At 55.8% G+C, this 24489-nt stretch overlaps 1 protein-coding gene across 1 annotated transcript; it reads left to right on the top strand.

The window, feature by feature from the left end:
* The first annotated feature begins 16668 nt into the window (after nt 1-16668).
* On the top strand, nt 16669-22285 carry LOC309439346 (alcohol dehydrogenase 1-like). The gene is made up of 9 exons (XM_082051815.1): nt 16669-16991; nt 17723-17824; nt 18029-18170; nt 18475-18562; nt 19543-19762; nt 19879-20139; nt 20454-20589; nt 21139-21277; nt 21744-22285. The coding sequence occupies exons 1-9, from the start codon at nt 16974-16976 to the stop codon at nt 21766-21768; spliced, it is 1131 nt and encodes a 376-aa protein (XP_081907941.1). The 5' UTR covers nt 16669-16973; the 3' UTR covers nt 21769-22285.
* Nucleotides 22286-24489: the final 2204 nt, after the last annotated feature.

Raw genomic sequence — 24489 nt, 5'->3', positions numbered from 1 at the left:
GCTGCCGGGCCGGGCTGCCGGGGACACCCCGGGAAGGCTGGAGCCACCGGCGGCCCTGGGGCTGCCCCGGCACCGGCTGCCCGGACCCGCCGCACAGCTCGGGGCCAACGGGGCCCAACGGGGCTCCCGAACCCCCGAACACCGACCGGGGAGGGGAGGGGAAGGGAGGGGACGCCTCGGCTCTCACAGCCCTTCGGGCCCCGCCCCGAGGGGGCTGCGCCCACCCCGGACACACCCGGGGGGCTCCGGGCTGAGCCCCGAACAAAACCGGCCAAATGAGCCGCGTTTCAAGCACCCGAAACACAGGACTTGGTGTCTGACCCATCAGCGGCCACATGAGCCTCATTGCAACCACAGCAACAGGGACTGAGTCTCCTCCTCCAGCCCAGAACTGCCCCAGTGACACGGGTTCCAGCCCTTCCACACACAGCACTTGGTGTCCAGCCCTGCACAGGCCACATGAGCCTGGTTGTCAGTCACAAACACTGAATCAGCCTCTGTAGCCCAGATTCATGACTTAGTCTCTTTTTTAATCAACACCACAATACACAGCTCTGTGACCCAGATTCACCACTTAGTCTCTGTTTGTGAGCCCCCCCAATTCCTGACTTAGTCTCTGGTTTGTGAGCCCCACAATTCACAACTTAGTCTCTGTTTGTGAGCTCTCCAGTTCCTGTCTCTTTTTGGTGAGCCTCACAATCCACAACTTAATCTCTGAGCCCCAGATTCATGACTTAGTCTCTGTGACCCAAATTAGGACCTAGTCTGTTTGTGAGCCCCCTCAATTCCCGACTTAGTCTCTCTTTGTGAGCCCCCCACTTCACGACTTACTCTCCGTTTGTGAGCCCCCTAATGCACGACTTAGTCTCTGGTTTGTGAGCTCCACAATTCACAACTTAGCCTCTGTTTGTGACCCAGACTCACGATTTAGTCTCTTTGTTGTGGGCCCCACAAGAAAGCTCACTCACAACTTAGTCTCTGTTTGTGAGCTCTCCAGTTCCTGACTTAGTCTCTTTTTGGTGAGCCCCTCAATGCACAACTTAATCTCTGAGCCCCAGATTCATGACTTAGTCTCTGTGACCCAAATTAGGACCTAGTCTGTTTGTGAGCCCCCCCAATTCACGACTTAGTCTCTGTTTGTGAGCCCCCCAACTCACACCTTAGTCTCTGTCCCAATGCACCCGCTGTCCAGCCCCAGCTGCAGGACTTGTCTCTGTTCCTCCCCCGGGCAGGACGGGCTCTCCCTTCGCTGGAGGTGCCGGGGCACAGCTCAGCCTCCCCCCGGGCGCTGAGCCCCAACCCACCCGCCTCGGGCTCTGCTTCCCAGCCGGGCTGAGCCCCCAGCAGCCCCAGCCGCTCTCAGGCCCTGGAAACGGGGGACTGGGGCTCTGAGCGCCCAGCCCGGCCCGGGGAGCCCGGCTTTGGGCTGCCCCAGCCCTCGGCTCTGCCCCTGCACCCCCAGGGAGCTCCTGTCCCTCGGCAGCCCCCGCAGCCCGTTCTATCTCACAGCCCAACTCTTGCTGCGGGAAAACCCCGGACGGGACGGGGCCGGTTCAGAGACCCCAGACGCCCCGAGTCGGTTTCACGGCTGCTCGGTGCTGCTGAGCCCCCAAAACCCCAACCCCGCGTGTGCTGTCGGGGCCGGGCCGGGAGCCCCGGCGGTGTCGGGCGGTGCTTGAGAACTGGCTGGGGGGACCCGCGGAGCGGGCCCGGCCCCGTGTGGCCGCGGGCGGCTCGGGCGGGGACGGGGGGCGCCGGGCTCCGGCCCTCCGGGCTTTATTCCCCCCGGCGCCCCGAGCCCCGCGGCTGCTGCTCCGCGGAGCCGCCCGGGCACCGGCTGCCCTTGCCCACCCGCCTCCGCCCCGAGAGCCCCCGCTGCTGCCGCTCCCCGGGCCGGTCGGGCCTCTCACCTGGGGCGGGCGGACTCGGCCCCTCCGCCGCTCCGAGCTCCCGCCGAACGGCCGGGCCGGTCCCCCCGCCCGCGGAGCCGCAACCACGACCGCAACCCGAACCCGCTCGGCTCGGAGCCGCAAACATAATGAAACAGAAACGGCGGCCGCCAGCGCACTGAACTCCTCGGCCCCGCCCCGCGCAGGCGCCCTGGGCCCCGCCCCGCCCGGGGGAGGAGGCTCCGCTGGGGCGGAGCTGGGGGCGCGGGGGCGTGGCCAGAGGGGTCCGGCACGTTGTCCGCGGGGTCCCAGCGCCCGCCCGCCCAGCACCGATAAGCCCCGGCGGCGGGGGGGGCACCGACCGACCCCCGAGCCCGGCGCTCCGGCCCCCGCGGGCTTGTGTGTCTCCCCGAGAAGGGAGCGAGTCCCCGCGGGCAGGGCTGGCCGGGCGTCCCTCCCCGCTGGCTTCGGGGCCTCCCTGCCCCGCTGTTCCCGGCGGGGTCCCGCTGTCCCCCGCTCCTCTCCGTGGGTCCCGGTGTCGCCCCGCTCCCGCGCTCAGGACAACACGAAGCCGGAGCGGGCAGAGCCCCCCGGCCGTCCTCGCTGTCCCTCCTCACGTTCCCCGCCCAGCCGAGGGTCCGTCAGCTCCCGGCTCTGCCGCAGCCCGGGTTCCCCATCCGCCCCCCTCATTCCCGGATCCCCGGCGCCGGGACGGGTCGCTGTTCCCGGGAGGAGTCCCCCTGCGCTGCCTGACCCGTCCCCCCGTGTCCTGCCCCAGGGCTGTTTGTGCTGGAGCACCACAGCCTGCCCCACGCCAGCTCGGCTTTCCTGACCCCGGGGCACCTGGCAGGATCCAGTTCGACCTGCAGCTGCTGTGGAGCGCTCAGACCTTCGACTCGCCCTCCCAGCTCTGGAGAGCGACCGGCTCCTGCAACGGGTGAGGCCGGCGGGTTCAGCTTCGGAAGCGATTATGTGCGTGTAATTAACCGAACCCAGAGCATCCCTGTGGCCCTTGGAGCAGCCGCGGGCACAGCAGTTGTGTGGCTGCTTAGGAACCGGCCCGCGTTACAGACTCGGAGAAAAAAACCCGTTCGTTGCGTTGTAAATGCGCTTTTCTAGTTAAGCCGGGGCCGGTGGACACCAGCGGTGCTGATGTGTTCAAGGTTGTTTTGCCCTCAGCAAGTTAAAAGCGGGAATTTGCGTCCACAACTTAATCGGTAGCGCTGTGCTTGGCGGAGGCCCGTGTGTTAAGAAAGTTTGGTTCACTTTTAGAAGGAATTCCTTTCTCTGAGTTCTGCCCGTGTCTGTTTCTTCCTTCAGTCCCGCTGCTGGCACAGCGGCTCAAATTAACCCCGCGGGTCACGTTTGTCCGTCCCGCATCTGCTGGAGCGGACGGACGTTCCTGGGAGGGTCGGGTCCTGCTGTGAATTCGGTCTCGCCCGCTCAGCCCCGTTGGCAGCCGGTGGGTGTCGGGCAAACGCATCCCACGGTGCCGGCTCGGGGTGCCGCTGGTGCCCGCGGTGCCTCCCGTCTGTCCCAGGAAGGACTGCTCCGGCGAGCACACCATCTCTGCTGGAAGAGGCGCCTGCTGCACCTCATCCGCACTAACAAGGAGGGGCTGGTTGGAGCGGTGAGGGTTGGGGCTGCCTTGGCTGCAGCGCCCACGAGATGGTGGAGTTGAGGATCTCGTGTGGCAGGAGCAGGATAGAAGCAGAGTTGCAACCCTGGACTTCAGCGGGGCAAACTTTGGCCTTTTCAGGCACTTGCTGCGGGAAATCCCATGGGAGAGGCTGCTTGAAGGTGAAGGGGCCCAAGATAGTTGGTCACTGTTCAGGGACTGTTTGTACCGGCACAGGATCAGAGCATCCCGACACGTAGGAAGCCAAGGAAGGGAGCCAGGAGACCTGCGTGGCTAAACAGGAGCTGCTGGGTTAGCTGAAGTGGAAGAGAAGCGTTTCTAGATCATGGGAAGAGGGGCTGGGCACTTGGGGAGAATATCAGGCTGTTGTCAGAGGGTGTAGGAGGCAACTGGGAAAGCTGAGGCCTCCTTAGAATTACAGCTGGCGAGAGGGGTCACGGACAACAGGAAGAGCTTTTTCAAATGGGCAGCAGATCAAACTAACAGCAGAGGCAATGCAGGCCCGCTGAGGAACGGTGGGTGCCCTGGTGACAGAAGGTACAGAGAAGGCAGAGCTACTGGATGTTCTGTGTCTCTGCCTGCCCTGCCGGGGCTGTGCTGAGGATCCCGCACCGCTGAGCCCAGAGGAAGGCAGGACAGTGGAGAGCCTGCCTGGGCTGGTGAGGACGGGGTCAGGGAGCAGTCGGGCAATCTGGACACCATCAATCCATGGGTCCGGATGGGAGGCACCCGCGGGTGCTGAGGGAGCCGGCTGAGGCCATTGCTGGACCGCTCTCCATCATCTTTGCCAAGTCCTGGGAAACGGGAGAGGTGCCTGAGGACTGGAGGAAAGCAAATGTCACTGCAGTCTTCAAAAAGGGCAAGAAGGAGGACCCGGGTGACTCCAGACCGGTCAGCCTCACCTCCATCCCTGGGAAACTGGTGGAACGGCTTGTCCCTCCTTGAGGGAGTGCGGTCTGGGTGAGCGGGCGGTGAGGTGACTGCGAACTGGCTGAAGGGAAGAAGCCAGAGAGTCGTGGTCAATGGGCAGAGTCCAGTTGATCCTGTATCCAGTGCAGGGCCTCAGGGGGCAGTGCTGGGGCCAGTATTATTCAATATATTCATCAATGATTTGGATGAGGAAACAGAGTGACTGTCAGCAGGTTTGCTGGTGACACCGAGCTGGGAGGAGTGGTGACACTGGAAGCTGTGCTGCCATCAGAGACCTGGACAGGCTGGAGAGCTGGGCAGGGAAAAATGTAATGAAATAGAACAAGGGCAAGTGTAGAGCTTTGAATCTGCGCAGGAACAACCCCAGGTTCCAGTGTAAGTTGGGGAATGAACTCTTAGAGAGCAGCGTAGGGGAAAGGGACCCGGGGGTGCTGGGGACGGCAGGCTCGGTGCGTGGCCAGAGGGCATTTGGCTCTCACGAGGCTCCTCTTGTTCATTCTTTTCTGTTGTTTTCTGGAGAATTTAACCCGACCGTGTTTCTCCCGCCCTCCTCAGGGCAAATCCTGTACGGCCGCGTGCTCTGGAGCCCCGAACAGAACCTGAACGCCGCCTACAAGCTGCAGCTGGAAAAGGTCTATCTGTGCACGGGCAAGGACGGGCACGTGCCTTTCTTCGACCCGACCGGCACCGTCTGCAACGAGGGGCCCCAGTACGGCTGCATCCAGCCCAACAAGCAGCTGAAGCACCGATTTCTGCTCTTGGTAAGTGTTCCGCCGCCCACAGAACCAGCGTGTCGAGCGTTGCGTGCGCTCGGGGCCGCACAGGCCTGGTCTCTGGGGCTCTGGCTGCCCCAGCAGCCCTGGAACTGAATGGCGTTCCTGCCAGCCCGGGAGAGCATCGCCAGGCAGGACACGGGGCGCGGAGCACAGGGACCCTGAGAACAGCAGCGCAAGGGAGAGGGGAACCAGGGATGGACCGAGCCTGCGCAATCGCCCTCGATCTGCTGGTGCCGTGGCTGGCAATGGACAGGGCTGGCCGCCCGTAAAGGGACATTTATTTACCGGTTACGCAGGAGTTCTCCCTCCTTGTATAAATCACCATCAGCCCGCGTCCCCGCCGCAGCCCCGTTACCCCCCAGAACGAGGTGCCGTTCCCGGTATCGGTCGGTTTGGCGTTAGCACAGCCGAGCGGGCTGGTCACACCCGTCTCTATGGTCAGTTCTCCGGCCTGACACACTCAGCGCTGAACCAGCGTGAGACGCTCTCTACAAGGTCCGTGCCCAGGGGGTCGGGGGCCCCAAAACTCCCGTCTCTGCCCGGGACGCCCCGGGTTCCCTCGGTGAATGGCGGGCGCCGGGCCCCACGCTGCCCAGAGACACCGAATCCGCGCTGGGGAGGCTCTGGCAGGATTTTATATCCCGATTTCCCCAGACGGGCCGTATTTGTCCCCCAGTGGCCTGTGTCTGTTGTACCGTCAATTAACAGCGGAGCCAGGTGAGAAACAAACTCTAGCACGGAAAAGAGAAGTGAGGAATTTATTCTGGTGATGAAGGTGGTTTGTTCTTTGAAAGCAGTCAGGAAAGGAGCTCCTTAGCTACACTTTATTAAAGTTTCTGAATTAATTAGTGCAGTTGCCGAAGACAGATGAGAAGGCTGAACACCTCACTTGGTGATGACCAGGATTGCAGGGGCTCCCAAAACCACCCCGAGCTGCTCTGTTGGTGTTTGCAGGAGCCAGTAAAGGGGCAGCGGCTGAACGGGGCAGTCAAAGCGCAGAACGATCTGCAGGATGGGACGGAAGTTCAACGCAGCACATGCTGTGGGTTGGTGAGAAACACCTTCTATAAATTGTAACAGAAAAAATAGACGACTTTATAAAAAGGTAAGAAAAGTTGTGCTGTTGTTTCTGTGCTCTGGGGGAGGGCAGAGCGGCTCCAGCAGCGACCCCAGGGCTTTGGGAGCTCTCAGCAGCCCCGGGAAACCCTCGTTTAACACCCGAGACGCGGCGTTTGCCGCAGAAAATGCGGCAGAACCGTCCAGAAAGGCCAAGTGCAGCCCTGGGGCTGGGGGCTGGGAGGTTCGTTTTGGGGCGGGGGCGGCAGCGACAGGAGTTGTCCCACGAGGGGGAGAGCGAAGCGGGAGCACGAACCGGGGCTGCCCGGGGGTCGTTCCCGTGTGAGTCCCCCGTGTGCCAGTCCCGGCCCCGCTGTCCCTGCCCCGGCTGCGGTGCCGCCGAACGGACACGAGATGGCGCTGCGCTCTGCAGGGCCGCGCGGTGTCCGCCAGGCGGCGCCATCCCGGGCTGCGGGGGGGGCGGGACCGAGTGAGGGGGGCGGGACCGAGTCAGAGGGGGCGGAACCAAGAGAAGAGAGGGCGTTGCCGAGATCAGAGGGGGTGTGGCCAACCCGCTCGGCCGCGCCCCGAGCGCAGCTGAGCCCGCAGCGGGGACGCGGTGACCGGTTTTCATTGGGTCGGTGCTGGTGCCGCGTTTGTTCGGTGCGTTCCCCTGTGTGTCTGGTTGGTGTTGGTGCCTCGTTGGTTTCACGTCAGCGCAGCCGAGCCCGCAGCGAGGACGTGCTGGACACGGACGGGGCGCGAAGGTGCGTGGGGCCGGGGGGCGGCTGAGCCTGGGGGGAGGGGACACCCCCGGTTGGGGGGCGGCTGCTGAGGCTGAACTCGTCCCCTCTCTCCGCAGGAGCTCCAGGTGCCTGCGGGCAGGTCCCGGACAGAGGCAGCGGCGGGCAAGGGTTAAAACCTACAATGGCTTCGATAAGGGGTGGTGGAAAGTGTCCGCATGTCGCCTGGTCCTTACGGGTCCCTCTTGTCACCAGCCCGGGGCGGGGGGGTCAGGCCGAGCCGTACCCTGAGCTCCCCCAGCCCATCCCACACCAGCGACTATTCCCAGACACCTTGCCCCCCCCTTCCCGATGCGGGGACCCGGGTTCTCCCCCCCGCCAGTTGAATGGGACACGGGAAGGTGTCACCGGTACCGGGGACTGCTGTGCCGCCCACTGCGCTCTGCAGTGCCGCGCTGTGTCCGCCAGGCGGCGCCACTGTGCGGGAGAGAGGGGCGGAGATGAGGGGGCGGGGCCGAGAGGGGCGGGGCCGAGAGGGGCGGGGCCAAGCCGCGCACGGACGCGCCCCGCGAGCGCAGCTGCGCCCGCGGTCACGTGACGCGGCGGCCGCCCGAGGCTTCAAAAGCTCCCCGGGCCGGCAGGGGGCGCCGCTCCGGCGGGCGCACGCGCAGAGGCGGGAGCGGGGCCGGCGGGAGCGGGTCCCGGTGCGGGCTCTGCCCGGCGGGGGCTCTGCCGGGCCCGGGGCAGCTGCTGCCGGGGGAGCTGCCTTCCACTCGGCGGGGCCGCGGGGCGGCCCTGGGCCCTGCGCGGAGCCGGGCTCGGGCCGGAGCCCCTTTGGTCCCGGTCCCCAGCGCTGCGGCGGGAGCAGAGGCTCATCCCGGCGCCGGGCGAGGAGCCCGGACGGCCCCGAGGCGGCGAGGACGTGCCCGGTGAGTGTCCCGGGGGCTCGGGGAGCGGGTCTGTGCTCGGGGCTTCGCCCCCCGTCCTGCTGCGGGCCGGGGAGGGGGGTCCCGTCCCCCGGCAGGGCTCCCCCGGGGCTGGAGGCTGCTGGGGGTGCAGGGGGGGCCCCGCGGTTCTGAGCCGGGGCCGGGCCGGGCCGGGGGGTGTTCGGGGAGGCGGCAGCGGGCGCTGGGGGGTCCGGCCGGAGCCGCTGGCCCCGCTGGGCTGGGGGGCCGGGGGGTTTGGCCGCGGGGGTTTCAGCTCCAGCTCCAGGTCTGTGGTTTTGGGGGGTTTGCAGCCGTGGTTTTGGGGTTTTGCCCCTCTTGTTTTTTGTTTTGTGCACCCATGGTTTTTGGGTTTATGCACCCATTGTGTTTGAGTTTTTTCAGCTGTTGCTTTTTGGTTTCTGCACCTGTTGGGTTTTGGTGTGTGCCTCCATGTTAGTTGTTGTGTGCACCTGTTTATTGGTAGTAACCACTTTTTATTGTGTTTGTGCTTGTGCCTTCATATGTTCTGTGTGTACTCCTGTTTCTTCAGTTTGTGTTTGCGACTTGTATGTATCACATCAAGCTTGTGAGTGGCTCCAGTTGAGTTCTGGTTCCAATTTCTCTCTCTGGTTTCTTTCAGCTCCAGCTCCAGTCTGTGCAGCTTCAAGCTTGTTTGTGGTTCCAGCTCCTCTTCAGCTGCTTCTGGTTCCAGTTGTTGTGCAGCTCCAGCTCCAGTTCAGCTCCAGCTCGTTTTGCTTCCAGCCCATTTCAGCTTGTGCTTGTTCCAATGAGCTTGGCCTTGGGCCAGATCATAAATCAATCACTGTCACAAGCTGCATATGAATATGACCTGTCATAACTAATCATGAATAAATATGAACTAATTATCTAGTGGTTGAACAGTCCTTGAATAAAAAAAGGGGGGAAAATCACTTTTCGTGCCAGAAACTAAGTCGAACACCTGAAACGGCCTGGTGCATGCCGGCTTCGGAGCGTTTGGGGGCCAGGGCGTCCGGACCCCCCCCTCCGGAGGGGGTCCCCCTGCCTGGCCCCCCCTCTGCCTCCCCAGCCTCCCACTGCTGCCCACCCCCCTCCCCTGTGCCCCACCAGCCCTGCCCAAGGGGCCAACCCGGCCCCTGGCTCTGAGCCCAGGAACAGCGACTGGGTCTCTGTTCCTGAGCCCAAAGCCCAGGCCTGGGCCCCAGGAGCCCCTTTCCCAGCCCCGAGAACGCAGCTCAGGCTCCGTGCTCAGGGCTGGGAAACGCCCGGGGCTCCAGTTGCACAAGCACCCACGGACCCGCAGCCCCAGCGAACCCAACCCCGTGTGTGATGTCGGGAGCCCCGGCGGTGTCGGGCGGTGCTTGAGAACTGGCTGGGGGGACCCGCGGAGCGGGCCCGGCCCCGTGTGGCCGCGGGCGGCTCGGGCGGGGACGGGGGGCGCCGGGCTCCGGCCCTCCGGGCTTTATTCCGCCCCGGCGCCCCGAGCCCCGCGGCTGCGGCTGCTGCTCCGCGGAGCCGCCCGGGCACCGGCTGCCCTTGCCCACCCGCCTCCGCCCCGAGAGCCCCCGGGGCCGCGGCCCCTTCCCCGCTGCCCGGCCCCGCGCTCCCAGCCCCGACCCCCGGCGCGGCCGCGCCCGGGCCGAGCTCCCCGCACCTCACCTGGGCCCCGCCGGGAGAGCCCGGACCGGCCGCTGCCGCCCCCGCACGCACCGAGAAACCGGAACGGACGGAACCAAGCGCCTTAAATACCCTCGGCCCCGCCCCGCGCACGCGCCCCGGGCCCCGCCCCGCCCCTCACACCTGTGCTGGCCCCGCCCCGCGCATGCGCCACGAGGCCCCGCCCCTCGCACCTGCGCTGGCCCCGCCCCGCCCAGGTGCGCTGCATTTCCGGCCCGCCCCGCGCACGCGCCGCCTCTTCTTCCGGCAGAACCGCGGCGGCTCCGCTCCAGGCGGACGCTGGTACCGGACCGGGCGCTCCGGGGGAACCAGCGAGCGGGACGCGGCGCTGCAGCCCCGGCCCGGGGGCGGTGAGCTTGGGCTGCGGCTGCAACCGGGGACGGGGCTCGCGGGGACCGGGGCTGCGGCCCTGCAGGGGCTGCTGCCGGCCCGGGACTTGGTGTCCGCCGCTCCCCGCGCGGCCGGGGCCGGAGGGTTCCGCTCCCCCGAGCTCCCGGAGCCCCGAGTCCGGCCTCCCCGGCCCCGGCCCGGCGGGCAGGAGCAGGAGCAGCAGCGCCGGAACCGAGCCGGGAGCTGCCGGAGCTGCGGAGCTCAAGTCCCGCGTTCCCCCGCGGCTGCTGCCGGGCCGGGCTGCCGGGGACACCCCGGGAAGGCTGGAGCCACCGGCGGCCCTGGGGCTGCCCCGGCACCGGCTGCCCGGACCCGCCGCACAGCTCGGCAGGGAGGTGAAGGGACGCCTCGGCTCTCACAGCCCTTCGGGCCCTGCCCCGAGCGGGCTGCGCCCGCCCCGGACACACCCGGGGGGCTCCGGGCTGAGCCCCGAACAAAACCGGCCAAATGAGCCGCGTTTCAAGCACCCGAAACACAGGACTTGGTGTCTGACCCATCAGCGGCCACATGAGCCTCACTGCAACCACAGGAACAGGGACTGAGTCTCCTCCTCCAGCCCAGAACTGCCCCAGTGACACGGGTTCCAGCCCTTCCACACACAGCACTTGGTGTCCAGCCCTGCACAGGCCACATGAGCCTGGTTGTCAGTCACAAACACTGAATCAGTCTCTGTTTGTAAGCCCCCGCAATTCACGACTTAGTCTCTGTTTGTGAGCTCTCCAGTTCCTGACTTAGTCTCTTTTTGGTGAGCCCTGCAATGCACAACTTAATCTCTGAGCCCCAGATTCATGACTTAGTCTCTGTAACCCAAATTAGGATTTACTCTGTGAGCCCCCACAATTCCTGACTTAGTCTCTGTGAGCCCCCTCAATTCACAACTTAGTCTCTGTTTGTGAGCCCCCTCAATTCCCGACTTAGTCTCTGTTTGTGAGCCCCCTCAATTCATGACTTAGTCTCTGTTTGTGAGCTCCCTCAATTCACGACTTAGTCTCTGTTTGTGAGCCCCCTCAATTCACGACTTAGTCTCTGTGAGCTCCCTCAATTCACGACTTAGTCTCTGTTTGTGAGCCTCACAATTTATAACTTAGTCTCTGTTTCTGAGCCCCACAATTTATAACTTAGTCTCTGTTTGTGAGCTCTGCGATTCCTGACTTAGTCTCTTTTTTGTGAGCCCCCCCAATTCCTGACTTAGTGTCTGTTTGTGAGCCCCCCCAATGCACGACTTAGTCTCTGGTTTGTGAGCCCTATAATTCATAACTTTTAGTCTCTGTTTGGGACCCAAATTCACGACTTAGTCTCTTTTTTGTGAGCCCCCCAATTCACACCTTAGTCTCTGTCTCTGAGCCCTCCCTCTGGCCAAATGCACCCGCTGTCCAGCCCCAGCTGCAGGACTTGCCTCTGTTCCTCCCCCCGGGCAGGCCGGGCTCTCCCTTCGCTGGAGGCGCCGGGCCGCAACCACGACCGCAACCCAAACCTGCTCGGCTCGGAGCCGCAAACATAATGAAACAGAAACGGCGGCCGCCAGCGCACTGAACTCCTCGGCCCCGCCCCGCGCAGGCGCCCTGGGCCCCGCCCCGCCCGGGGGAGGAGGCTCCGCTGGGGCGGAGCTGGGGGCGCGGGGGCGTGGCCAGAGGGGTCCGGCACGTTGTCCGCGGGGTCCCAGCGCCCGCCCGCCCAGCACCGATAAGCCCCGGCGGCGGGGGGGACACATACCGACCCCCGAGCCCGGTGCTCCGGCCCCCGCGGGCTTGTGTGTCTCCCCGAGAAGGGAGCGAGTCCCCGCAGGCAGGGCTGGCCGGGCGTCCCTCCCCGCTGGCTCCGGGACCTCCCTGCCCCGCTGTTCCCGGCGGGGTCCCGCTGTCCCCCGCTCCTCTCCGGGGGGTCCCGGTGTCGCCCCGCTCCCGCGCTCAGGACAACACGAAGCCGGAGCGGGCAGAGCCCCCCGGCCGTCCCTGCTGTCCCTCCTCACGTTCCCCGCCCAGCCGAGGGTCCGTCAGCTCCCGGCTCTGCCGCAGCCCGGGTTCCCCTTGAGATATTCTAGGATTCTACAACAGAATGGATTCAAAATTAGAAAGTGCTGTAAAATTCCTGTTCTCTATTTTATCACATTTTTTTTCCTTCAGCCATTCTCCTTCACTAGGGTAAATTATCAGTCTTGCTAACAAATGCAAAGCCATAGCTGCTAGGATATAATCTAGTTTGTTCTTCATAGTAGAAATGCAAAGATTGTCTCTGAAACCGGTGCCCAGTTACACTGAAGACAAAAGTTATTACGCTGAGGCATTTATAAGGCATGAATATCTGCCTTTGCCTTTTAACTACAAATTATTGAAGGGTTTCAAGTACTGAAGGCAGGGGATGAGTGCATTTCAGAGTCTATTCCACAAAGCGATTGCTGACAGGAGTGCAGACACCAAGGGGCCACAGCACTGACTACAGAGACAAAGACCAAGACCTTGAGGCCTGTGTCCATCTGTACAAATATCTCAACCAACAGATCACTTATTAAAACTTATCTGACACATGAACACATAGAGCAAGTCAGGATACGAAATATGGTTGAATGCAGATATATACTATCTGTCATTAAAAAGCTACTCATTAAATCTATGCCTGCTGACATACAAGTTTGATTTTCTTTTCCCTCTATTAATCGATAAGAAAGAAAGTCCTTTCCTAAGGTGCACACAAAGCCGCACAGCAACAGGATCTCAGGATCAACTCCCCCCGACATCCACATCCATTCCAAATGTTTGGCAGAGATGCCAGCTCCCCATAGCACTTCACAACTGCGAGCAGGGAGTCGGCAGTTCCGAAATCTGTGTTGTCTTCACGTCAGTGTTGGGTTTGGGACTTTGACGGAGGAGAGCAACGCATGGATGTTTAAGGAAAAATAATATGACACATTTGAGAGGCCTTTTGACAACCATTTTGTAGACTATAAGCTCAACAGCAGAGACTGGACATGTCCTAAGAGGCAGGGAATACCAGTACATGTAGCACTGTTCCTGTTTATGTCCTTACGTGTGAGATGAAAACATAAGCCATATGTATTAATGTTATCTAGGAAGCAACTGAATGATTACCTTATCAGTCACAGTATTTGTAAAATTTGTTGTAAACTTCAAACACTCGCAATCATATGGGAAATCAGCCCTACAGCATTTGTCCTCTGGAACTGCTCTCCAACTCTTGCACCATGCAGAAAACTGAATAGTCACCAAAACCAACTAAAATAAGGCTCAAAAGCCGTGTAAAGCGGGTCTGTCTGAACAGATTCAAGACTATTTTTGTTTTCAGCTAAGCACTTAAACATCAGCCCACTTGCAAAGTGGAGTGAAGATTGCAAAGCACATGAAAGCAACTAATCCTGGAGAAGAAGCACATCTTTGCTCCACCAAATCCAGGCAGAGCACTGACAGGATAAGAGGCATGAAGGACATGTGAATCACCTGTAGAGATGGGTGGCCTACGCAGGAGTCTGCAGAGCGATGCCTTCCTGATTCATGAATGCTGCATTTGTTTTCTGATCAGGATTATGGGGTTTTTTTGCATCTTTATAGATGCTCACAGTTGAGTGTATGATAAATCTGGTGATTCTAGCTGGTTGCCAAATTACACATGACTATGTGCATCCAGTATTTTATCGTGTGGTATTTCTTTCCAGGGTAGCAAGGGAAAGGACGCATTGCTCTTTGCAGTAGTTTCCGTTATTTAGTTTATCTGTTTCAGCTACAATTCTATTTTAATAAATTCTACTGCTCAGTTTCCAAAAATAAATTAAGGGTATAAACACTAAACAAGGGGAAAACTTTTTGCTATAACTGGCTTTGTGTGCACAGGAACAAATGGGGAAAAGTAGCCTAGAAATCAAAAGAAGACTAATCAGATCAAACGGATCAACAGAGTCCCACGGGGCAGGAGGAGCTCTTCCTCATGCCATGGGCAGCTCTGTCACACCGCTTGTTTCAGCAGAGAACTGCCTTTGCCCCCCTGGCGAACAGGCTGCCCAGCAGCACTTCCATGCAGCTGGAGCCACTGTCACACCACAGGGCCACCATTGCCCAGGCAAGAGCTCAGCCACCTGCTGGGGCATGGTACAGTTGCCGGTCTGCATTGGTGAAGCCAGAGATGGGCCCAGGAGATTTGGGAGCTGCGGGTCCAGCCCCACAACAGCAAGTGCTGCTGCTGCTGCTGCTGCTGCTGACCTTCTTCTTGCCCCATGAACCAAGGCTGGAACACGCAGTAGCCAATACCAACACAAACCTCTCCGGGCAGCTCCCTGTACACATAACCATGGGTGATACGTCACATGCGGGGTGCTCATCTTAGCCTGGTCCTCCAACAAGGTCCCTTTCATCAAGTCTCCTATAAATTACCTTATCTAATTCCTCGGTACAAAACAGCGCTGTGAGAACTAGGAGAGCCCAGGGCCCCCACCCTTGCAAAACTGGTTACACATGAGGCAAACGGCCGCGTCCTTAGAAACCTCCCCGATTCCCGACAAATTCTTCACTTACTACCCAATCGAAACTCAGCACGGGAAACCTCTAGGTCAGAACTATGCATCCATCCTGAATGATCTGAGCATTCCATTACCTGATAGACAAGGAAATTAGTGCAGAGATTAAAATTTAAGGTCACCATGTGTCTGAATTTTCAGTAAATGACATTGAAGTAAATAACAGACTTTGGTACTGGAGAATGTCTCACCACTGAATATCTTACCAAAATAACACTTCCAAGCATTTTATAGAAAACAGATGTGTTGTGATTTGTTTTTTCTTTCACTTTGTATCTCTCTCTTGGGGATGTTTTAGTCATTTGTCAGTATGGGTTTAGATCTTTCGCCAGTTTACACAAGGCCATCTGATGCTTGGGAAACAATATGAATAAATATGAACACGCATCAAGAAGGGTTAGTTGTTCCCATTAAAGAAAGGGAAGGTTTGGTAACCTTTAAGTGTGAATACAGAGTTAATGGGAAGAAACAGGCAACTCCTAACAGCTTGCACAAAGTCAAACATAAAGCATCTTACTGCTTTCTGCACTGGTAACGTGGAAACAGGAGCAGAGGCTCTTTCTATCTCAGCAAACATGGGCAACATTGACTTATCTTTTACAAGTACTAATCAGAGCTGGCAGGCTCTCACGTGCATGGGAACTGGGTAGAAGAGGCTGGGAAATAAGGGGACCGTGTGCTACTGAAGACTTGTTTGTGTCAACAGGAAGAGACATTGAGCAGCCCAGCTATGTTAATGATTCAACAAGACGTTTACCAAGAGATTAGACTTTAACATAAAAGATCCTTAAACACGTATGTGTATAATCAAATCAGTTTGCAAAGCAATTAAGGCCCAAACTTCACTCATTTGCCTCTGGGGGGTTACCTTTGCAGACACATCTGAAGATTTCTCCTGGACCATAAAATAATTCAAGTGCAGCCCGTTTGAAGACTTCTGATCTCCTTCAAGGCAGGCTGTGTGTGAACTGGATCACTACTCAAAACTGAGGGGGTTTGATTCCACTTTATTGATCTCACCTGTACTAGCATAGATTAAGCAGAAACAAGAAATAATATCTCCATTCTCAGAGTATTCTAACCAAATGTTTTTGGTGGAGACCAAGCTAGTTTATTGTACCTGCTAAGGTACATTTATCTCCTGACATAAACAGAAGCCAAAGAAGGCCTGTTTAAAACGCACTTTTGAAGACAGAAAGGAGTACAGGGCGGTAGAGTATCCTTCATATACCAGATACCTTTTTTTTGCCAAGGCATTCACTGTTATCTGAAGGGTGGAGAATTTAACAACAGTCTTCAGAGCAGCAGCAGAAGAAAAAAATAAAGCTAGGGAATAAAGAACAACAAACTTGCTCGTTTCTGTCCTCTTCAGGATCATGCAAAGCCCATTTCTTTTGTTGTAATCCATCAAGCATAGTAAACACATGCTGTTACTATCTTCATTTGGATTGTTGCTGGGGTCCAAACCAATAAACTCATGAAATCATTCTTGTTAGGGACATTTTATAAGGCAGCAGTCTAGTTTTGTTTTCACATGGAGGAATGAAGTGGCTACTGACTTGGGAATAACAAGCAGTTCGTACTGTCCTAGAGTATTTCTCCCTGCAGATCCCCGTCCACACTCAGCCGAAGATTAATTTGGGTGTGTGGTTGTGCAACTCTGGACAGAATGTTTCTGACAGATCTTCAAAATGCCTCTGACTCCGAGGTTCCCCATGTAGGTTCAGGGCCACATGCAGCAGCTCTGTGAGAACCAGGAAAGCCCAGGAGAGTACACACCATGATTACACAGAAGTGAAACTAAAATGTCTTTAGAAAACCGCCCCCTTCCTGACATATTCTCCCATTAAAATAGCTGCAATACCACAGGCAGTTAAGCTTCACTCCAAAACAGCATGAGGGCGTGTCCACCATTACATGATTTCACTGTCTTTTTTTCGTGTTTTAATTTTCAGTCCTTTCTCAATTACTTGGGTTGACCCACTGCCAGGTGAAATGCTAAACCTTGACAAGGACACCCGAGCAGTGCCCTGAATCTCCTCCCTCCACATTCGCTCAGCCAGATTGCTCTGCTCTGTTTGGCTGCCTGTCAGGCAGGGAGGGCAGAGCCACCAATAAAAGCCTCCCGGGAGGAATTCTGCCCGCTCCAGTGCAGAGCGGCTGCGACCCATTGCCGTCTCCCTGCTGCCACCAGCTCCTGCGCTCAACACTCCCTGTGCTCCTCTGCGTCCTGCATCAGACACGGATTAACCACAGCCCTCTGGCGACCGTTCCACACCAGGACTCCCCACGCTCCCTGCGGCTGCCCAGGAAGGCTCCAGTTCCACAGCCAGGACACTTCGCAACACGGGGCTTTGGCCAGACAGACGGCAGCTTCCCTCCAGCCTGCTGCACAAACAGCAACAGCTCTGCTAACAGGGACCTCATGGCCACTGCGGGAAAAGTAAGGACAACTCATCTCCCTTCTTCTTTCCTCAGGGGGCCTGTTCTTGGGGAAATACTCTGCAAATGGCTCAGCCTGTGCACCTCTACTGCACACCCTCTTTCCTCTGTCATTACTCCACTAACCCCTCCAAACTCCTCCAGTCACACCACCTTCTGCTTTCATACAACTGCACATGTCGGTACCTGCCTTAGGCAGTGCCTTCCTCTCCCGTTCTGCCCAGCAGCTCAGGAGTGGAAACGCTGGATCGTTCTGTCCTGAAAAACACCCTCCTGCTCAGCCCCGCTGTGTGTTCCCGCACTGGCAGGGAAACACAGCTCTTCAGAGGCGCAGTCTTGCAGCCACTCCACTCCTGCATTCAACTGTTTCCTTGCCAAAACCACATTCTAGCTGAGGGCTGAATTTTCTGCTATTGAACCAGCTCTAGGGTTTGGGACATGCCATACACAAATCACCCCTTTGGCAAGGGAAAGAATCATCCAGCTTCCAGACAGGGACCATTCCATAACCTGTCTTAGAGACCTTCAGTCCTCTCTCTTACCAGACCAACAGGAAAGCTCCTAACAGGCATTTCCCTGGTACTAAAAGTGCTGCCCCTCTGGCCGGAGAATACAGCAGCACCATGCACATTGCTGTCACGTCTATGCAGTATAGTTGAATCTCTTCCCTTCAGGGATAATCTCCATGTCACCTACCAAAGTCAGCAGCATAACCCTCTCTGTTGCTTCCAGGTCATCAGATGCAGAGCTGCTGTTGCCTGGGCTGCGGGCAAACCCCTCTCTGTTGAGGAGGTGGAGGTTGCACCTCCAAAGGCAGGTGAAGTCCGTATCAAGGTAAAAATGCATTCCATTTTTTTTTTCTATCTTGTCAGTATTGTTCTACCTGTGGTTATTATACCTTGAAAATAGTTGTCAGGGGTCTGTGTCCAGCCATAAGCCTTAATATTCCAGACTAGTACTGTGAAAAATCCTTCCACAAACCGCATTAAAGATGCCATAGTGTTTCTAGAGCTCAACTGCTCTTTCTTCTCCAAACAGATTGTAGCCACTGGCATCTGTCGCACAGATGACCACGTTATTGAAGGTTGCATTGCTAATGTGGAATTTCCAGTTATCCCAGGCCACGAAGGAGCTGGGATTGTGGAAAGCATTGGAGAAGGAGTGACCTCTGTGAAACCAGGTAAAACACACACACACCCCCAGGAGTCAGCTCTTAAAGCAGATGATGTTACCCCAAGTTCAGACATTCAACCACCCTGCTCCTGCATCAGTGGCTCAAAACCTGAGTGCACACTGGTTGCACTGGGCTGTCTCATGCACATTCCGGCTCTATTCCCCATGCACACAAGCGTGTCCTCAGGACAGAGGGAGCAGAGGGTTCCTGGTAGGATGCTGCCATGGGAAAGCTCCACAGAGGCTCCAACAGGCAGCACCCCAGAGCCTGCTGAGCAAGCAGCTCCTAACAGGGATCTGCTTTGTTGCAGGAGACAAAGTCATCCCTCTCTGTATTCCTTATTGTGGGGAATGCTCCTTCTGCCTGAACCCTGAAGCCAACTACTGCGTGAAGTCCCAGTGAGTCTGCTTCTCCCTCCCCTCTACTCAAATGGGGTCAGCTGTCTCTCAACCAGTCTGACACCTCCACGCGTGCTTTACTTGAGGAAAACAAATAATGACACAAAACCGGTAGGAGTGGCTGACACACCAGAAGGCTGTGCTGCCATCCAGAGAGACCTGGAGACTTGGGTGGGGAAAGATTTAGTGAAATATAACAAGGGCAAGTGTCATGTCTTGCATCTGGGCAGTAAAAACCCCAGGTTCCAGTATAAGTTGCGGAATGACCTGTTGGAGAGCAGTGGACGGGAAAGGGATCTGGGGTCCTGGTGGACAGGAGGATGACCATGAGCCAGCGCTGGGCCCTTATGGCCAAGAAGGCCAGTGGTACCTGGGGTGGATTAGAAGGGGGGTGGTCAGTAGGTCAGAGAGGTTCTCCTGTCCCTCTACTCTGCCCTGGTGAGATCACACCTGGAATATTGTGTCCAGTTCTGGGCCCCTCAGTTCCAGAAGGACAGGGAACTGCTGGAGAGAGTCCAGCGAAGAGCAACAAAGATGAGGAAGGGAGTGGAGCATCTCCTGTGTGAGGAAAGGCTGAGGGAGCTGGGGCTCTGGAGCTGGAGAAGAGGAGACTGAGGGGTGACCTCATTAATCATCATAAATATGTGAAGTGTGACTGTCAGGAGGATGGAGCCAGGCTCTTCTCGGTGACAGCCAATGGTAAGACAAGGGGTAATGGATACAAACTGTAACACAGGAGGTTCCATTTAAATATGAGAAGAAACTTCTTCTCAGTGCGGGTGAGGTAATACTGAACTAGGCTGCCCAGGGGGTTGTGGAGTCTCCTTCTCTGCAGACATTCAAATCCGCATGGACACCTTCCTGTGTAACCTCATCTGGGTGTTCCTGCTCCAGCAGGGGGATTAAACTAGATCATCTTTGATGTCCCTTCCAATCCCTGACATTCTTTGATGCTGTGAAATCCGTGTGCCTCCCAACAGCTTCATAGAACCACAGAGCCTGATGCCTGACAAGACCAGCCGGTTCACTTGCAAAGGGAAACAGATCCACCACTTCATGTGGATCAGCACCTTTGCAGAATACACCGTGGCACCTGAGTATGCTGTTGCCAAGATAGATTCTGCTGCACCCCTGGACAAGGTCTGCTTGCTCGGCTGTGGGTTTTCCACCGGCTACGGGGCTGCCATCAACACTGCCAAGGTTGGTATTCAGGCGTGTCGAGCATCAGCCCTGTGGCTGCCCTCGCACCCTCCCCAGCCCTGTGTGACAGAAACCTCCTGTTCACGCTGGAGACTCACAGGGCCCCTGTTGTGCAGGTAAAACCAGGCTCCACCTGCGCCGTCTTTGGCCTCGGAGGAGTTGGCCTCTCTGTTGTCATGGGCTGCAAGGTGGCTGGAGCTTCCCGCATCATTGCCATTGATATCAACAAGGACAAGTTTGCCAAGGCCAAGGAGCTGGGAGCCACCGACTGCATCAATCCTCAGGACTTCAACAAGCCCATCCAGGAGGTGGTCACTGAGATGACCGGCTGTGGCGTGGACTACTCCTTTGAAGTCATTGGGCGTGTGGATACCATGGTAGGTGGCATTTCAGCATGGGTGTTCTCTCTCCCATGTCAGTCACGGGCTCCCGCCAGGGCAAAGTTCAGCCCTGCAGGCAGTTCCCTGCCCGCTGCCTGCACTACGGGACACCCCTTTGCTCAGAAAGGCCGCCTGTGGGCATGGGAGAAAATGATGTACGAGTCCTAAAACAGGCACTGAGCTCAGCACGTCTGCTGTGCCAGGGAGTCAGTGTGTTCAGATTACAAGGAGAGGCAGACAGTCGCACAGAAAGAACGCTTTTCTGACAAACTCATCAGCGTGTTCTCTAATTAATTTGCCTGTCCCATTAGATTGCTGCCCTGGCCTCCTGCAATATGAACACTGGTGTCTCCGTGATGGTTGGGGTAGCGCCTTCTGATGCAGTGATTTCTGTTGATCCTCTGCTTCTGCTGACGGGGCGTACATGGAAGGGGAGTGTACTCGGAGGTAGGAAACTCAATACAACATTTTAGATATTTCAGTCTTTTCCCTTCACGGTAATTTCTAGTTCATAGTATCACTGAATGGTTTGGTTTGGAAGGGACCTTTGAATGTCATCTTGTCAAAGCTTTCTGCTGTGCACAGGGACATCTTTCACTAGAGCAAGTTACTCAAATCCTTGTCCAACCTGACCTTGAACACTTCCAATGATGGCACATCCACAATTTCTCTGGGCAACAGGCTCCAGTGTCTCAACACCTTTGTTGTTAAAAACTCTTTTATCCACCAGTATCATCTAGTCTTTCACAGTTTAGCCCCATCCTCTTAAATTTCATGCATTACAAGAAATAGGTACCATACATCACAAGGGCGCAGCCTCAAGTATATTTTACAGGTAGGCAAAGGCTGGCAGATGGGACAAGCTCGTGGTCAGCTCTAATATTCTGCTCAGAGGAGAGCTGCTACACTGTTGGCACCAGAAAACTCTACGAACATTACATTATCAAAACAGCATTTCTCTGATGATACACAGCGAGTGATTTCTCCTGTTTCTAGGTTTGAAGGCAAGAAATTTTATCCCCAAATTGGTTTCCAGCTATCTGGAGAAGAAATTCAACTCAGACTTGCTGATCACGCACACGCTGCCATTTGCTAAAGTGAACGAGGGATTTGAGCTGTTACGTGCAGGAAAAAGGTGAGATCCTGACCAGCACAAGTGAGGTACAGCACACGCCACCTCCACCCAAAATCCAAACTGCCCAACCCCTCTGGCAGGCAGAGCACGCAATGCTCCCTTCTCAGAAAGCATCCGAGACTTTTGAGTAACAGGGCCGACCGTTTGTAAGCACAGGACAGGCAAAGGAGAACGAGGAGTAAGGGGCATCCTTGGCAACAACAGCATCAAAGCCAAAGGAAGGAGGAATGTATCTGACAGTGGCAGCACAAGACTTTGGGGAGGGACAAGGTGCCTTAGCTCCCGAGGGTTCCATTCAGCACGTTTGGAAGGCTGCCCCGTTGCTGCATGTCACATGCAGCAGAGTTAGGACGACGCTGGATGAGAAAGACGCAGCCGGTCCTCAGGCACACCTGCCTGCCCGCTGCCTGCTCCTGAACACTCCAGACACAGCACTTGTAACTCCCCCCTTCTTTTCCGTTTTCAGTATTCGCACTGTCCTGCTCTTTTGAAGGACACAACTGTGGGAGGTGAGCAGAGGGACCAGCACAGCAGACCACCTCCCTCGTCACCCAGCACCTCACTTAGTGAATGCAAACAAAGAACTGGCCAACACCGGTGCCACTGCCAGCTCTCCCGTGCCCAGCCAAGACCCAGGAGGACGCCTCTCCCGAGAAAATGCTTTTAGCAATAAAGGGCTTCGGTCAAACTTGTCCCATGCAGTGCACTCCATCAACAGAGTCCCATGGGGCAGGAGGAGCTCTTCCTCATACCACAGGCCCTTCCATCACACCCCTGGTCCCAGCAGCGAACACCTGCCTTTGCACCCTCCACTACTGCTGCTTCCCACCTTTACCCACCTTACACACTTCTGCCCACACGTCTCAGTCCCCATCTCAGCTGGGTGAATGCTGCAACCGCAACCATAGTACAGCAGGGAAATGACAGCTGCTGCTGTTCTCTGCCCTCACTCGAGGGTCCACAATATTATTTGCTGCATTATGTTATCCTCAGGTAAAAGCTGACACTGCAGCCCTTTTCATATAAACATGAGGTTTTCTTATCAAATTACTTTGCCCTATTGTCTCCTAATTTTCACTTCTTGAATTCATGTTTGTTGTATTTTTAAATCTTCTCGCCTCCTCACCTCTGTCTGGTGGCTTTTCTCCTAATCTAGTTTTATTCTTGATAACAACATCCGAGAAATTTAGACTAGAATCAGGAAGAGAAATTTCAAGTGCATTTATGTCCCATCATCCCAGCTTGAGATATTCTAGGATTCTATGACACTATGGATTCAAAATTAGGAAGTGCTGTAAAATTCATATTCTCTATTTTATCACTTTTTTTTCCTTCAGCCATTCTCCTTCACTAGGGTAAATTATCAGTCTTGCTAACAAATGCAAAGCCATAGCTGCTAGGATATAATCTAGTTTGTTCTTCATAGTAGAAATGCAAAGATTGTCTCTGAAACTGGTGCCCAGTTACACTGAAGACCAAAGTTATTACGCTGAGGCATTTATAAGGCATGAATATCTGCCTTTGCCTTTTAACTACAAATTATTGAAGGGTTTCAAGTACTGAAGGCAGGGGATGAGATAAGATTTGTACTTAGTCCTCATAAGTGCATTTCAGAGTCTATTCCACAAAGCGATTGCTGACAGGAGTGCGGACACCAAGGGGCCACAGCACTGACTACAGAGACAAAGACCAAGACCTTGAGGCCTGTGTCCATCTGTACAAACATCTCAACCAACAGATCACTTATTAAAACTTATCTGACACATGAACACATAGAGCAAGTCAGGATACGAAATATGGTTGAATGCAGATATACACTATCTGTCATTAAAAAGCTACTCATTAAATCCATGCCTGCTGACATACAAGTTTGATTTTAATTTCCCTCTATTAATCGGATAAGAAAAAAAGTCCTTTCCTAAGGTGCACACAAAGCCGCACAGCAACAGGATCTCAGGGTCAACTCCCCCCGACATCCACATCCATTCCAAATGTTTGGCAGAGATGCCAGCTCCCCATAGCACTTCACAACTGCGAGCAGGGAGTCGGCAGTTCCGAAATCTGTGTTGTCTTCACGTCAGTGTCGGGTTTGGGACTTTGACGGAGGAGAGCAACACATGGATGTTTAAGGAAAAATAATATGACACATTTGAGAGACCTTTTGACAACCATTTTGTAGACTATAAGCTCAACAGCAGAGACTGGACATGTCCTAAGAGGCAGGGAATACCAGTACATGTAGCACTGTTCACGTTTATGTCCTTACGTGTGAGACGGAAACATAAGCCATATGTATTAATGTTATCTAGGAAGCAACTGAATGATTACATTATCCGTCACAGTATTTGTAAAATTTGTTGTTGTAAACTTCAAACACTCGCAATCATATGGGAAATCAGCCCTACAGCATTTGTCCTCTGGAACTGCTCTCCAACTCTTGCACCATGCAGAAAACTGAATAGTGACCAAAACCAACTAAAATAAGGCTCAAAAGCCGTGTAAAGTGGGTCTGTCTGAACAGATTCAAGACTATTTTTGTTTTCAGCTAAGCACTTAAACATCAGCCCACTTGCAAAGTGGAGTGAAGATTGCAAAGCACATGAAAGCAACTAATCCTGGAGAAGAAGCACATCTTTGCTCCACCAAATCCGGGGAGAGAACTGACAGGATAAGAGGCATGAAGGACATGTGAATCACCTGTAGGGATGGGTGGCCTACGCAGGATTCTGCAGAGCGATGCCTTCCTGATTCATGAATGCTGCATTTGTTTTCTGATCAGGATTATGGGTTTTTTTTGCATCTTAATAGATGCTCACAGTTGAGTGTATGATAAATCTGGTGATTCTAGCTGGTTGCCAAATTACACACGACCTCGTGCATCCAATATTTTATCGTGTGGTATTTCTTTCCAGGGTAGCAAGGGAAAGGACGCATTGCTCTTTGCAGAAGTTTCCGTTATTTAGTTTATCTGTTTCAGCTACAATTCTATTTTAATAAATTCTACTGCTCTGTTTCCAATAATAAAATAAATTAAGGGTATAAACACTAAACAAGGGGAAAACTTTTTGCTGTAACTGGCTTTGTTTGCACAGGAACAAATGGGGTAAAGTAGCCTAGAAATCAAAAGAAGACTAATCAGATCAAACTATCATAAATAATCTTAATGGCAGTAAACCCCTCCTAATTTTAGTGCAGAACATGACAGGTTTATT

This window comes from Streptopelia decaocto (genome assembly GCF_964273445.1).
Source record: "Streptopelia decaocto genome assembly, chromosome: 4".
In the NCBI taxonomy this organism is placed as follows: domain Eukaryota; kingdom Metazoa; phylum Chordata; class Aves; order Columbiformes; family Columbidae; genus Streptopelia; species Streptopelia decaocto.
Note: the sequence above shows the minus strand (reverse complement) of the source record. Positions and strands in the feature narration are given on the sequence as shown.